General features: G+C 41.6%; 1 protein-coding gene and 1 long non-coding RNA gene across 2 annotated transcripts; one reads left to right on the forward strand and one right to left on the reverse strand.

The window, feature by feature from the left end:
• Positions 1-13,061, reverse strand: LOC307032761. The gene is made up of 2 exons (XR_013806372.1): positions 10,362-13,061; positions 1-5,664 (listed from the first exon to the last, which is right to left on the reverse strand). It is a non-coding gene; the product is annotated as an uncharacterized lncRNA (long non-coding RNA).
• Positions 8,116-11,024, forward strand: LOC307032759 (uncharacterized protein). The gene is made up of 5 exons (XM_079670990.1): positions 8,116-8,338; positions 8,575-8,700; positions 8,832-8,972; positions 9,171-9,246; positions 9,477-11,024. The coding sequence occupies exons 1-5, from the start codon at positions 8,171-8,173 to the stop codon at positions 9,503-9,505; spliced, it is 540 nt and encodes a 179-aa protein (XP_079527116.1). The 5' UTR covers positions 8,116-8,170; the 3' UTR covers positions 9,506-11,024.
• Positions 13,062-14,377: the final 1,316 nt, after the last annotated feature.

Below are 14,377 nucleotides of genomic sequence, written 5' to 3' on the forward strand. Positions count from 1 at the left end.
TGTGTGTGGGTTATTGTGTGTGTGTGTGTGTGTGTGTGTGTGTGTGTGTGTGTGTGTGTGTGTGTGTGTGTGTGTGTGTGTGTGTGTGTGTGTGTGTGTGTGTGTGTGTGTGTGTGTGTGTGTGTGTGTGTGTGTGTGTGTGTACTTACTACACAAGCTATCATTCATAGATATCAGTCAAAGGTTTGGACTCAGCGTCTCATTGGAAGACGTCAAACTATGAACGAACTCATATAGAATGATTTGGTAATCAGCATATGATGGGAATGTTCTCCCAGCTCACTAAACGTCAGCACAGAGAGGACATCGGGGGGTACCCGAGGAGGAGACACGCTGGAGAGGACATGGGGGGACGGTACCCGAGGAGGAGACACGCTGGAGAGGACATGGGGGGTTTCCGAGGAGGAGACACTCTGGAGAGGACATGGGGGGTTCCCGAGGAGGGGACACGCTGGAGAGGACATGGGGGGTTCCCGGGGAGGGGACACGCTGGAGAGGACATGGGGGGGTTCCCGAGGAGGAGACACTCTGGAGAGGACATGGGGTGTTCCCGAGGAGGGGACACGCTGGAGAGGACATGGGGGGTTCCCAGGGAGGGGACACGCTGGAGAGAGGACATGGGGTGTGGTTCCCCGGGACCTGACCAGAGGAGACAAGCTGGATGTTTCCATACGGACCTTTTGGCTTCATACCCAGGAGCGAGCACTATGGACGAGTCTTTCAAATAGCCAATCAAACCGCGTGTATGCTGGGAGAGACTACGCAGGTCATTTCCTCATATTCCAAAAAATGGAGGGAAAATTCATTATAGCGGTAGTGAACCACCCGGTGCTGTATGATCAGTCTCTGTTCATCTACCGGGATACAAACCGGAGGAGCCAGGCATGGAGGGAGGGGGCAGAGACAGTGGGTGAAACTGGTAGGTTTTCACCTGTTTTGAGAGTTTATATCCAGTTTACTTCGTTTTAACATTGCTATTGCTTTGTATGTCGGGGCGGGAGATTCATGTGATTGGTTGTTGGTCGCGTTGCTCGCAAAAAATCCCCAAGCTTCAGATACGCCCACCGCCAAGCGTCAACGCACGCTGCTGTGTGGATGCTCCGTTAGAGGGATACCAACTTCTTTGTTTTTTCTACTTCTAAAAAGAAACAAAGAAATACGTTCAGTTTGATCGTGCTTTCTAGTTACTGCTGATTTACTTTGTGTTCAAGACAAGTTTATAAAGGTGGTGGCGTTGCCATTTATGTGAAGAATAAGTTCAGTGTAACCACATTAGTTTCCAAATCTATCAGTAAGCAATTTGAATTGTTAGCCATAAATATAGAAGTGGCAAAGGGTCAACAGGTCATGGTGGTGGGCTGTTACAGACCCCCCTCAGCTGGCAAGGACTCCATGTCTTCACTAGCAAATCTTTTATCACAACTAGACTAAAGGACATAGTGCTAGTTGGAGATTTGAACTGGGACTGGTTAACTGCAGTGTCAGAGGATTTTAAAAACCTTTGTATCTCTCTGAATGTTACTCAGATTGTTGACAGTCCTACTCGCCCTAACATTAAGTCCCCTAATAAATCCTCCCTAATTGATCTCATTCTAACGAATGTTCCCTATAAATACTCATCTGTGGGAGTATAAGTGAATGATCTGAGTGATCACTGCTGTAGACACAATCAGGGACACTAAGGTTCAAAAGGTTAAACCTCGTATTATTATTAAGAGAGACACAAAACACTTTGTGGAGCAGGGTTTTGTTCATGATCTGTTTGGGTTGGATTGGGGGAAATGGATCTGTGTGCTGATGTAGAAACTGCATGGTCTTATTTTTATCTTGGTTTTATGGAGATCATTGATAGACATGCACCTCTGCGTACATTTAGAGTGAAGGGACGAGACAATCCTTGGTTTTCTGCTGAACTGTCCAGTCTCCTGCATGAGAGAAACAAGGCCTGGGCAAAGGCTAGCGTTAGAAATTAAAATCAATGTTTTATGGCATAATTTAGTTTTAACATACTGTCAGTTTAAATGCTGTTTTATACGGAAAAAACTGAAGTTCTCGCGCACAATGTCTGATGTCAAGCCTTTATTCTGAAAATCCTTCATCTCCGGTTAGCATTTAGCATGTGGCTAATATTCCTTTCCCTATAGAGGTGAATTTAGGAGCGCATGACACGGAGTGTTGCACACCGAAACCTACTGATTTCAACACTACAACTTTACACGTTGAGATATTGTTATTGCTGAATATTAAATGAAGGTACAGTTTATTTTTAATACGTTTTGTTTACAGACGTGGGTAGCATATGACAACATCCGGAACTACCGGAATTGATAATTGCCGTGTAGTATTTCCAGTATAATTAAAGTAACGAATTACAGGCTTAAAAATGCAATAAATGAAAAATGATGAAAGAGAATATGAGGAGAAAAGGCGTGTTTAGTTATGAATTGAATGTACAATGGTTGAGTCCTTTGTTATGCGCAACAACCGACATTGAAGACGAGTGGAGGGCCGGCCCCCATCAGCGCCAACCACAAGGAACTGCGGTCAAGCCAGCCTCCACTTCGGAAAACAGAGTCAAGCCTGCACCCGCGTTGTTTTGCGGTGCGTGAATGTCCTATGCATTACGGTAGCGGCCTCGAAAAACTGCCTTCAAAATAAAAGTGCTTACTCGGTAAATAACAATTATACCAAACATATTAAAATATGTACTATATAGGCCTAATGTGATCAATAATAATGTAAGAAAAACTACGTATAACTACCACATTATAACTGAGTGAATGTAAAACTTAAAGAGTTTCAAAATAAAAGACCTTTGAAGTCTCATATATGAGCTATCATCCCTCTGTTTTTAGATGAGAATAAAACAAAAACTCCAGTATCAAAGACTCACCTCACTCCAGGGTGATAGCAGGACACCCCATCTAGTCACTCAGGGAGAATCAGGACAATCTGATGCAGAGTTTCAAAATAAAATACCTTTGAAATCTCTTTTATGAGCTATCATCACTCTGTTTTTAGATAAGAATAAAACAAAAACTCTCCAGTGTCAAATACTGATATAATATGAGAATGTATTCAATGTATTCATTCATTTATTATATATATATATAATACTTATTTCACTTCAGGGTGATAATGCAATGGTATATATCAGTGTGACGGCCGTCGCCTCCCAGGTCCTGTTCAGTCCGTTTTGCTTATACATGTGTAAATGAGCTGTGTGGTTGCCCTAACATCATTGGCTACCATTTCCTGGTCCGCTTCCGAAGACTCTGGTTGCGTTCCAATAGTCCATTTAGCTTAGGAACCTTCACAACCAAGTGAAATGACCCGGAAGTACGTCAGTGGCAGCCATGTTAAGTGCTGTTCCAATTCTCTAAATGAAAGGAAAGGAGGTTTCAAACTTCCTTTATAACCTCCTTTAGCTTAGGAACCACTGGACCTCCCTTACCGAAAGGAGAGGAGAAAATGCTGCCCCACAATGCCTTGCAGCCGCAGCATTTATGACGTCCGCTGGCGCATCATAAACACGTGGGATAGTGAAAGTGCAGTCGATTCTCTAAAGTACTCTCTTCTCCTAAGTCCTTTTGAATTCTCCTATCCACTATCTCTTAACCCTGTGACCTTTCACTCAGAGGTCAAGGAATAGGAGAGAGGGTTAGGAGGGCGTGGAGCACGCCAGGCCCGACGCACTCCGATCCCGGTGCACATCCGGCACACACCTTCCGGAGATGACTACACGGCCTGGGGAAAACTATCAGTCGTGAGGCTCTGCTGCGATCAGACGCCTCTGGTATTTTGCTCGTGTCGTTAAGACTGTGTTTGGCTTGTGTGGTCCGTGTTTAGTGAAGTAGTGGTGTGATCATATATGTGCTTAGTGTTGTGATCATATATGTGCTTAGTGGTGTGATCATATATGTGCTTAGTGGTGTGATCATATATGTGCTTAGTGTTGTGATCATATATGTGCTTAGTGGTGTGATCATATATGTGCTTAGGGGTGTGATCATATATGTGCTTAGTGTTGTGATCATATATGTGCTTAGTGGTGTGATCATATATGTGCTTAGTGGTGTGATCATATATGTGCTTAGTGTTGTGATCATATATGTGCTTAGTGGTGTGATCATATATGTGCTTAGTGTTGTGATCATATATGTGCTTAGTGTTGTGATCATATATGTGCTTAGTGTTGTGATCATATGTGCTTAGTGGTGTGATCATATATGTGCTTAGTGGTGTGATTATATATGTGCTTAGTGTTGTGATCATATATGTGCTTAGTGGTGTGATCATATATGTGCTTAGTGTTGTGATCATATATGTGCTTAGTGGTGTGATCATATATGTGCTTAGTGGTGTGATCATATATGTGCTTAGTGGTGTGATCATATATGTGCTTAGTGGTGTGATTATATATGTGCTTAGTGGTGTGATCATATATGTGCTTAGTGTTGTGATCATATATGTGCTTAGTGGTGTGATCATATATGTGCTTAGTGGTGTGATCATATATGTGCTTAGTGGTGTGATCATATATGTGCTTAGTGGTGTGATCATATATGTGCTTAGTGGTGTGATCATATGTGCTTTGTGTTGTGATCATATATGTGTCTAGAGTAGTGTGTTTAGTTTTCCTTTAGTGAGCTGTGTTTTCTTGCAGCCTCATTTCGTGAGTTGTTAATTGGTATTGATTTGATGTGTGTAAATAGGCTCACTTACTAGAGTCCTCTTTTTGTTGTCAGTAAATCTGCCCCCTTTGTTTTGCTTAGGCTAAATTTGCCTTCAACTTTGTTGTTCACCATTTTTGTTATTTATTAAACCTACTTATAATTATTACCAAAACCATCTGGTGTGTGTTGCATTCCTCATCTCTAGTGGGTTTGTAACAATCAGGATTTGGGATTTGTAAGGCAGGACCCAAACACAGTTAAAACAAGGGAGGCAGATATTGAGGACAAAAAAGGACCAGGCGAGTTAAAAGTGAAATCAAATCTGAGACAGAAAGGCAGTATTATATTTATTATAGTTTACTTGTGGTATTTGCTAAAGAGTATATTCTTATGTATTAGTTTTGAATATTATTATTTTGTAATGGATACAAAGGTTTTCAATGTGTGCAATTATGTTAAATATTATGTCTAGAATATAACAAATAAAAAAAAGGAACAAACCATGAAGGCACAAGAAGCACCATGTATGGGGACCATGTAAACAGAATCAGGAAGCTTGAGGGAAACACAGAAACAGGATGTAACAACAGACGACAGGAAACTGTTCTCAAATAATATGTTTTAAATACAAAAACAATACATTACAAATAGAGTGCAACAAAGGAATAAAATAACTTCATAATATAGAAATTAGAAATAATTCTAAAAAACACAATGAAATGTGGGAAAACCCCATAACAGAAATATTAAGAGATTAATCTTACAAAATAAAAAGGAAAATATACATAACTAATGTATAAAAAACAAATAACACTGAAATAACAGTGTATGCCCATCGAGGTTGGCTGCAGGGTCTTTGCGGGACGATCACTTTTCATCAAGGGCACAAACAGCAATGCCACGCTGCTGCCCTGGCTTCTTCCAGTTCTCGAGGGTCCATGGCAAGACATTTTTCATGGAACCACCTCGAGCATGTGTCACATTGAATCTACAAAATGACAAGGATGAAATCTAACACATGATTTTCAGTATACTCTCTCAAATGTTGACCTGTCACTATTATGGAACAGAAGTTTCCAATGAGTAACCTCAACATCATGTTATGTAACCTTTATCAGAGGAGAGATATTAGAGGAGAGATATCAGAGGAGAGATATTAGAGGAGAGATATCAGAGGAGAGATATCAGAGGAGAGATATCAGAGGAGAGATATTAGAGGAGAGATATCAGAGGAGAGATATCAGAGGAGAGATATTAGAGGAGAGATATCAGAGGAGAGATATTAGAGGAGAGGAGAGGAGAGATATTAGAGGAGAGATATTAGAGGAGAGATATCAGAGGAGAGATATTAGAGGAGAGGAGAGATATTAGAGGAGAGATATCAGAGGAGAGATATTAGAGGAGAGATATCAGAGGAGAGATATTAGAGGAGAGGAGAGGAGAGATATTAGAGGAGAGATATTAGAGGAGAGATATCAGAGGAGAGATATTAGAGGAGAGGAGAGATATTAGAGGAGAGATATCAGAGGAGAGATATCAGAGGATAGATATTAGAGGAGAGATATCAGAGGAGAGATATTAGAGGAGAGGAGAGGAGAGATATTAGAGGAGAGATATTAGAGGAGAGATATCAGAGGATAGATATCAGAGGAGAGATATTAGAGGAGAGATATCAGAGGACAGATATTAGAGGAGAGATATCAGAGGAGAGATATCAGAGGATAGATATCAGAGGAGAGATATCAGAGGAGAGATATCAGAGGAGAGATATTAGAGGAGAGATATCAGAGGAGAGATATTAGAGGAGAGGAGAGATATTAGAGGAGAGATATTAGAGGAGAGATATCAGAGGAGAGATATCAGAGGAGAGATATTAGAGGAGAGGAGAGGAGAGATATTAGAGGAGAGATATTAGAGGAGAGATATCAGAGGATAGATATTAGAGGAGAGATATCAGAGGAGAGATATTAGAGGAGAGGAGAGGAGAGATATTAGAGGAGAGATATTAGAGGAGAGATATCAGAGGAGAGATATTAGAGGAGAGGAGAGATATTAGAGGAGAGATATCAGAGGAGAGATATCAGAGGAGAGATATTAGAGGAGAGATATTAGAGGAGAGATATCAGAGGAGAGATATTAGAGGAGAGATATCAGAGGAGAGATATCAGAGGAGGGATATCAGAGGAGAGATATCAGAGGAGAGATATCAGAGGAGAGATATCAGAGGAGGGATATCAGAGGAGAGATATCAGAGGAGAGATATTAGAGGAGAGATATTAGAGGATAGATATCAGAGGATAGATATTAGAGGAGAGATATTAGAGGAGAGGAGGAGAGATATTAGAGGAGAGATATTAGAGGATAGATATTAGAGGAGAGATATCAGAGGAGAGATATCAGAGGATAGATATTAGAGGAGAGATATCAGAGGAGAGATATCAGAGGAGAGATATCAGAGGAGAGATATGACTGCTGTGGTGTAGTTTGAAACAGTGACTACTCACAAACACTTCAATAGCAATGATTACCAAAATGAATGTTGTTACATGTTTGATCCAGAATATGGAAAGGATCATTGACTTCAAGTTACTACCTTTTCATATATTGCTTTAAAAATACAGGGCTTATAAATGAGACGATAAATGAAGTACTATGTTAGAATTGAAGCTCACATATTATGAAGTGTACCAACCACGTTTTCAGCATGGGCCAATGAAGCGGACCCCCTGAAGGCATGTCAGTCGCTCAGAGAGGAACTTCTAGAACGTAACTATGAATGTCCACGCCTCTTTCTATCAATCGACTTGTTTGATGCAGAAGAAGAAACGGACAGTTCATTGATTTCATTCTTTAAAATGAACAATGTTAACTGGGCAGCTCCATTGAAGTGCAGGCTGAGAGGTACATGGTGTCACTTCTCATGTTTCATTATAGCTAGTCATCTGGGTCGAATTTTGCCTTTTTGTTTGTTTTGACTTGCACGTTGAGGACTATGTCCCTTAGACCAGGAAAGAAAGAACTAGTTAACTTTGTTGTATTGAAAGCTTGAAGGATGATTCGTGTTGTCTCTTGGTAAGTGTATGTTGAATATCATCTTGTTAGTTGTTTTCTAAATGAGGTCGTCTTTTCGGGGGGATGCAGCAGCCGGCCAAGGTGTCAGACACGTTCTGTCAATGGCCATGCAGAAACTGAAGACCGGCTTCAGTTTACATTTAGGTGGGATGTCCCCATTTGTCTTTCAATTGAAATAACCACTTGCAGCTAAATCTTAATAAACCAACAAAGATTACAACATGCATATTCACAGTTGAACCAACACTCAATATAGCTTGACCTAAAAATTACGTTATAGCAATACATGGTGTCTAAACTATTTCTCCTTTTTTCTTAAGGCTGTGCAGCTCTTACAAGCCTATTTGAAGGGGAAATGGAGCATCGGGTTCCGCAGCCGCGGCTCCGCAGCCGCTGTGCTTCGGGAAAGCAACCTGTTTGAGATGGCAGGTGGGATGATAGGCCATTCCTTCCTGCATGGTGCTTTTGGTTTCTCAGGACTAAGTGTGCCTGTAGTGACTCTGTTGACTGGTGGGAGCACGGATACTGCAGCATCAGCGCTTACCCTGCTGGACTGTCCTGATCTTGACCACCGTGAAACAATTGGTTTTGTGAGTGTCCTAGTTAAAAGGTGTCATACACCACTGCACCACAATGCTACATACACTTGTCATCTTGTGCATTATGAAAAAGATTCCATTCATGTGTCAAGGCTGGGCTGTTTAGCTAGAAATGATTTCCAATGCTTTTTGTGTCCCGTTTTGATTTTTCCAGATTTAGGCTTTTTGTCCACTTTTGCAGACTGCCGTCCACAATTTAAATGATGTCCTCTTTTCTCCTGTTTTAGCTCAAGAATACACAACTTGCTGCTCAAGAAACCTCCAGTGGGACTGATCTTTGCCTGTCCTGGGCCCTCCCTCTTCCAACCTCCACCAATCATGACTGGCTGTTGCAGGAACTTCTTTCCCATGCAGTAATCATTTTATATTGTACCATTTTTATTCCAACGATACAATGTTTAGGTAATTAGTAGGTTTGCTTTGTATCTGCTACTGTGGTGTTTTTGCATTAGTGCCTCAGTTTGATTGTTCCTTTTACTTGTAGGTACTTCACGGTGTTAGGCAGCCTATCAAGCAGATTCGCATAGGCCTTAAAGAAACGGGAATCTGGCCGCTTGTTTCAAATCGGCCAGATGTCCACCCCATATTATTTCCAAGAGAGAAAAATGACGAGCTGAACTTACAGGTAAGTACCATTTTCTTTATTGGACTTCTGTTATTCAAGGGATTTGTTTGCAAACACTATCATGCAATTTCATTTGTGGGGCTCTTAAACTGGTGTGTAGATCTTAAATCAATGCTTTACCATGTGAAGATAATTCTGTAGCATATAACATGAGCTTCAATCTTAGCAAAGAACACGTTTGTATTTGATCCCCTATAGACTGTGATCCAGAACATCCACTGGCCACAGAAAGTCGCTCTCGTCACTGGATCTTTGAGGCAATTCACAGAGGAAGGTAACACTTCTCTATTTTAAACTAGTGACTTAAGTGTAATGACTGCTAAAGCTGTAGTGCAGCTGAAGAGATGGCAGTTCTGAAGAAAAATAATACACACGCATCGGTGTAAAAATACAAATCTATGCATGGGTTAACCGTTGATATTCCTGCAAGTTTTACTGCTCAAATGTAAGTTTTGATATAATGCAATTTGAGGTATCGCATACATAACAAATTGTCTCCCGTAGCATCTCGAAGGTGCTGCGTGACCTCATGAAGTTCTGGATCGGGTGGGAGCTGCTCACAACAAACCTTGAAGTTGAGGTTGTTACTTCAAAATACCCAGTGGCTCTCACCTGCTTCCTAAAATTGAAGCTCCCAAGCCACTACCAAACCCATGAGAAGTTCCACCAGGACTTGATGATGGCCCTCAGTTCCATCGGCTCAGGCTTCGGGCTTGTGTAGCTACAAACTGACTCAGTTTGTTTTGTATCTTTCTGGAGAAGGGTTTGCCTCTCTATTCAATACACTGTGTGAGATACAGGGTTACAGTTGGTACACCCACCGTGTTTTAGAAATAAAGGACATTTGGAAAAAGACTGTCCATTATCATTGTTAGACTTTGACAATGCCCAATCCCTTGAACAGTAAAGCAGTCCGAATAGTTCTTTTACAATGTTTTGATTTTGAGTGTAAAATGAATGTAGTTCTGTTGCTCTGAAACGGTTTTTGATCCTGACTGAAAATGCATCTCGAAAAGCACTTCCATTCATTTATCTTCCAATTATAAGTCAAAAGAAAAATGTCTAATCATGCAATTGAGATGAACTTAATCAAGCAAAAGCTATGTAAATATAAAATGATTAACTTTTCATAGAATGAACAATTGCTACGGCTGTGTCCGACAGCACTTCTGTGGCCTCGAAAGGTACCGTTTATATTGGCAATTGTTTGAACTTATATGTTCAGATTGCCTCTTTGAACTAACAGTAAAGCACGACAATATTTGCAATGAATGAGTCCCATCAAAAGTAAAGTGGTCGTCACTGATGCAGCCATTGGAGGGGAACATTTACATTTGATGGAAAGGTCCGCAATTACACTAATGATTACATATGAAAGAATGTGAATACCTCAGAGGAAACCCGTGCTCGTTCACAGCTTCATTGAAGAAACACAAGTGGGTGTCAGCCCGGTTGTTGTCTGCTATCTTCAAGTACATAATCTACAAATACAAGTACACATAAAACAACATATTAGTACCTTGATGAATCAGTTTCACTTGAAGCATCTGTCAAATGACAATGTGCAGCATTAAGAGAGCAACGCACAACAGAATTATTCAATGATAACAGAATATCACGATAGCTCAGGCAAGCTTCTTGACATATATTGTGCGGTTACTAGTATAAGTGTTTTAATTATTTCACAAGTTCTTCAAAGTATTTATTTTGAAAGTAAGTAAATAAGTAAATGCATATTGTTTGATCTGAAAAACTTAAAATATAAGGTGACTTTAGAAGTCCAAATCGTCTGTTTGGTAATAGGCGATATGTAATTAACTATAGATTGGATTGTGTAAGTAAAGATCACCACCTGTTGGTACAGAAAATAAACTGAAGCTTAGAAAAGTAAAACCATCACATGATGTTCGGCAACATTTTTGCAGTTGTTGGTTCTTGACAATAGAATAGTCTTAGCTTCCTTGAATAGCCATCTATCCCCCAAAGATAACAAAGTTGTACCTGTTTAAAAAAAAAAGGAAAATATGAAAATGAACCCCTAAACACAAAATCTGTTGATGTTTTGTTAAGTCAATGATAGACAATGATATGATTACATACACAAGATATATACAACTAGACATTCAAAATAATAAAATGAACAGATTACATACAGACAGCATGCAGACACACCTGATGAGCTTGTGGCTGGTGTCAATGTGCACCATGTACTTAGGGTAAGGAACTGTGTATGTTCTCCTCACCACACATCCCATCCGGGTCATCCTGGAGAGCACACCAACACTGTCCACACGATGCATGGATGCATACACCCGTTCCCATTGCACTCTGTGTCCCTTCGCAAGTAGAGCACCTTGGGCTACACTGTAGCCAGCATCTGGCATGGTGCTTTTTATTGTGGTGATCAATGAATCCAATTCGTCATCAGTGCAGCCACCATGTGAAGCAGATATAGAAATATCATTTTCGGTCATCCGCCTAAATAGCGTTGCTCTAGACACACCCAGGAGTCTGGCGATGCAACTCGATGGCAGTCCCAGTTCAACCAGATGTGTCAGAGCCTCTACTGACACATTCAATCGTGGACGCCCACGTCCACAACATTTTTGCAACTCAAGGGTCACAAATCTCTGTTGATTATCTCTCTCTTGCTGGATCAAGGGCAGACTGTATATTATTCCCTAAATCAACAATGTCACCCAGTGCACTCAATATACAAAAGCCTGACGGCACGCAAACTGTAGCCCTTGGAGATCAACAGGTGTCCTATCCAAGATGTATGTCAGTCGATCTTGAAGTCTCTGAAGGACTTCACGCTTTACTGATTCCTGGGGGGAAAATAATAGAAAAGATAGATAAAATATGACCAACAGTGCTCAACGTTCGACCGTTTGTTTACCAACACCGGTTAATCCTATTTAACATCAGCTCTTAATGTTCAATTCCACCCCATCATTTAACACAAAGGAATATATTTTGAATAATGATTTGAGCAGAAAACTTTGGATTCATTCTGTCTAAGCTGTCCCTAAAAAAGAAAGCAAGAGAATGAAAGAAGTTAAAGAAATGTGTGGCTAATGTTAGCTATGTAAGGTTATAATCCTAGGTAGTCTATTAGCATTATATAGCTAACTTGCCAGCAAACGCTAGCATTAGATGCCACCCATATTACTTCCATGCTAACACATCACTAACATAACAAGAATTCATACATAACACATATTTAATCATTCACGCCGAGACACGTATCACTTACACTTGTGCGAGACGCCATGTTGAAGTTCACCTGTCAGCTCCGGAGTCCGGACAGCGCAAAATGCGTACAAGAAGCGCTACGTCACGAACGCAAGAAATCCTACCCTCGTGGGGGCGCGCTCATGTGATTGGCTTAGACTGGAGGAGACATCTGATTGGCTATAGATGAGAGAAATTACAAGTACGAATCGGGTGACCATCAGGGGAGTCTCAAAAAACCCACACACGAATGCACAGCGATCCGTGCACAGAGAGCGGGTTGTGTTGCAGGTGCAGAGGTTTTAAACGGAAAACAAATATGTGAAGATCAAAAATACACATTTAAAACTTTTTTCTCTGTTTGGATTTTATTTACATGTATATGAAACGGAACACATTTGAGTGTGCTTTGAAACACACACGTGTGGATCCTTCTGTGTGCATGTGTGTGTTATGAGACTGTTCTAAGCCCATACAGGTAACACACTCTCTCTCTCACACACACACACACACACACACACACACACACACACACACACACACACACACTAATTGTTATGATTGATTAATAACAGTGATACATTTGCATCTTTAATGACCGACAGACAGGAGGTTAGACAGACAGGTGTAGAGTCAGACAGACAGACAGGTGTAGAGTAAGACCGACAGGTGTAGAGTCAGACAGACAGACAGACAGACAGACAGACAGGTGTAGAGTCAGACAGACAGGTGTAGAGTCAGACAAACAGGGGTATAGTCAGACAGACAGGTCTAGAGACAGACAGAGAGGTGTAGAGACAGTCACACAAACAGGTGTAGAGTCAGACAGAGAGGTGGACAGACAGACAGACAGACAGACAGGTGTAGAGTCAGACAGACAGGTGTATAGACAGGCAGACAGGTGGACAGACAGACAGACAGACAAACAGACAGACAGACAGGTGTTGAGTCAGACAGACAGGTGTATAGACAGACAGACAGGTGGACATACAGACAGACAGACAGACAGACAGACAGGTGTAGAGTCAGACAGACAGGTGTATAGACAGATAGACAGACAGACAGGTGGACATACAGACAGACAGGTGTGAAGTCACACAGACAGGTGTATAGACAGACACACAGGTGAAGAGACAGACAGACAGGTGTAGAGACAGACAGACAGGGGTATATACAGACACACAGGTGTAGAGACAGACACACAGGTGTAGAGACAGACAGACAGGGGTATAGTCAGACATAAAGGTCTAGAGACAGACAGGGAGGTTTAGAGACAGACAGACAGGTGGACATACATACATACAGACAGACAGACAGACAGACAGACAGACAGACAGACAGACAGGTGTAGAGTCAGACAGACAGGTGTATAGACAGACACACAGGTGTAGAGACAGACAGACAGGTGTAGAGTCAGACAGACAGGTGTAGATATAAACAGACAGATGGACAGACAGACAGGTGTAGAGTTAGACAGACAGACAGACAGACAGACAGACAGGTGTAGAGTCAGACAGACAGGTGTAGAGACAGACAGACAGGTGTAGAGTAAGACAGACAGACAGGTGTAGAAACAGACAGACAGATAGGTGTAGAGAAAGACAGACAGGCGTAGAGACAGACAGACAGGTGTAGAGACAGTCACACAGACAGGTGTAGAGAAAGACAGACAGGTGTAGAGACAGACAGACAGACAGGTGTAGAGTCAGACAGACAGGTGTAGAGACAGACAGACAGGTGTAGAGACAGTCAGACAGACAGGTGTATAGTCAGACAGACAGGTGTAGATACAGACAGACATGTGGACGGACAGACAGGTGTAGAGACAGACAGACAGACAGACAGACAGACAGACAGACAGGTGTAGAGTCAGACAGACAGGTATAGAGTCAGACAGACAGGTGGACAGGCAGACAGGTGTAGAGACAGACACACAGGTGTAGAGTTAGACACACAGACAGACAGACAGACAGGTGGACAGACAGACAGACAGGTGTAGAGACAGACAGACAGACAGGTGTAGAGACAGTCGGACAGACAGGTTTAGAGACAGACAGACAGACAGACAGACAGACAGGTGGAGAGTCAGACAGACAGGTGTAGAGACAAACACACAGGTGTAGAGACAGACAGACAGGTGTAGAGACAGTCAGACAGACAGGTGTAGAGTC

The sequence above is a fragment of the Notothenia rossii genome (genome assembly GCF_949606895.1).
Source record: "Notothenia rossii genome assembly, chromosome: 3".
NCBI classification, from domain to species: domain Eukaryota; kingdom Metazoa; phylum Chordata; class Actinopteri; order Perciformes; family Nototheniidae; genus Notothenia; species Notothenia rossii.

Bases quoted from the DNA above. Each gene is read 5' to 3' on its own strand.
- LOC307032759 (XM_079670990.1), top strand. From the start codon at position 8,171: ATGGCAGGTGGGATGATAGGCCATTCCTTCCTGCATGGTGCTTTTGGT. The intron at 8,973-9,170 runs GTAAGTACCATT...GATCCCCTATAG, and splicing joins ATGACGAGCTGAACTTACAG to ACTGTGATCCAGAACATCCA. The intron at 9,247-9,476 runs GTAACACTTCTC...TGTCTCCCGTAG, and splicing joins GAGGCAATTCACAGAGGAAG to CATCTCGAAGGTGCTGCGTG.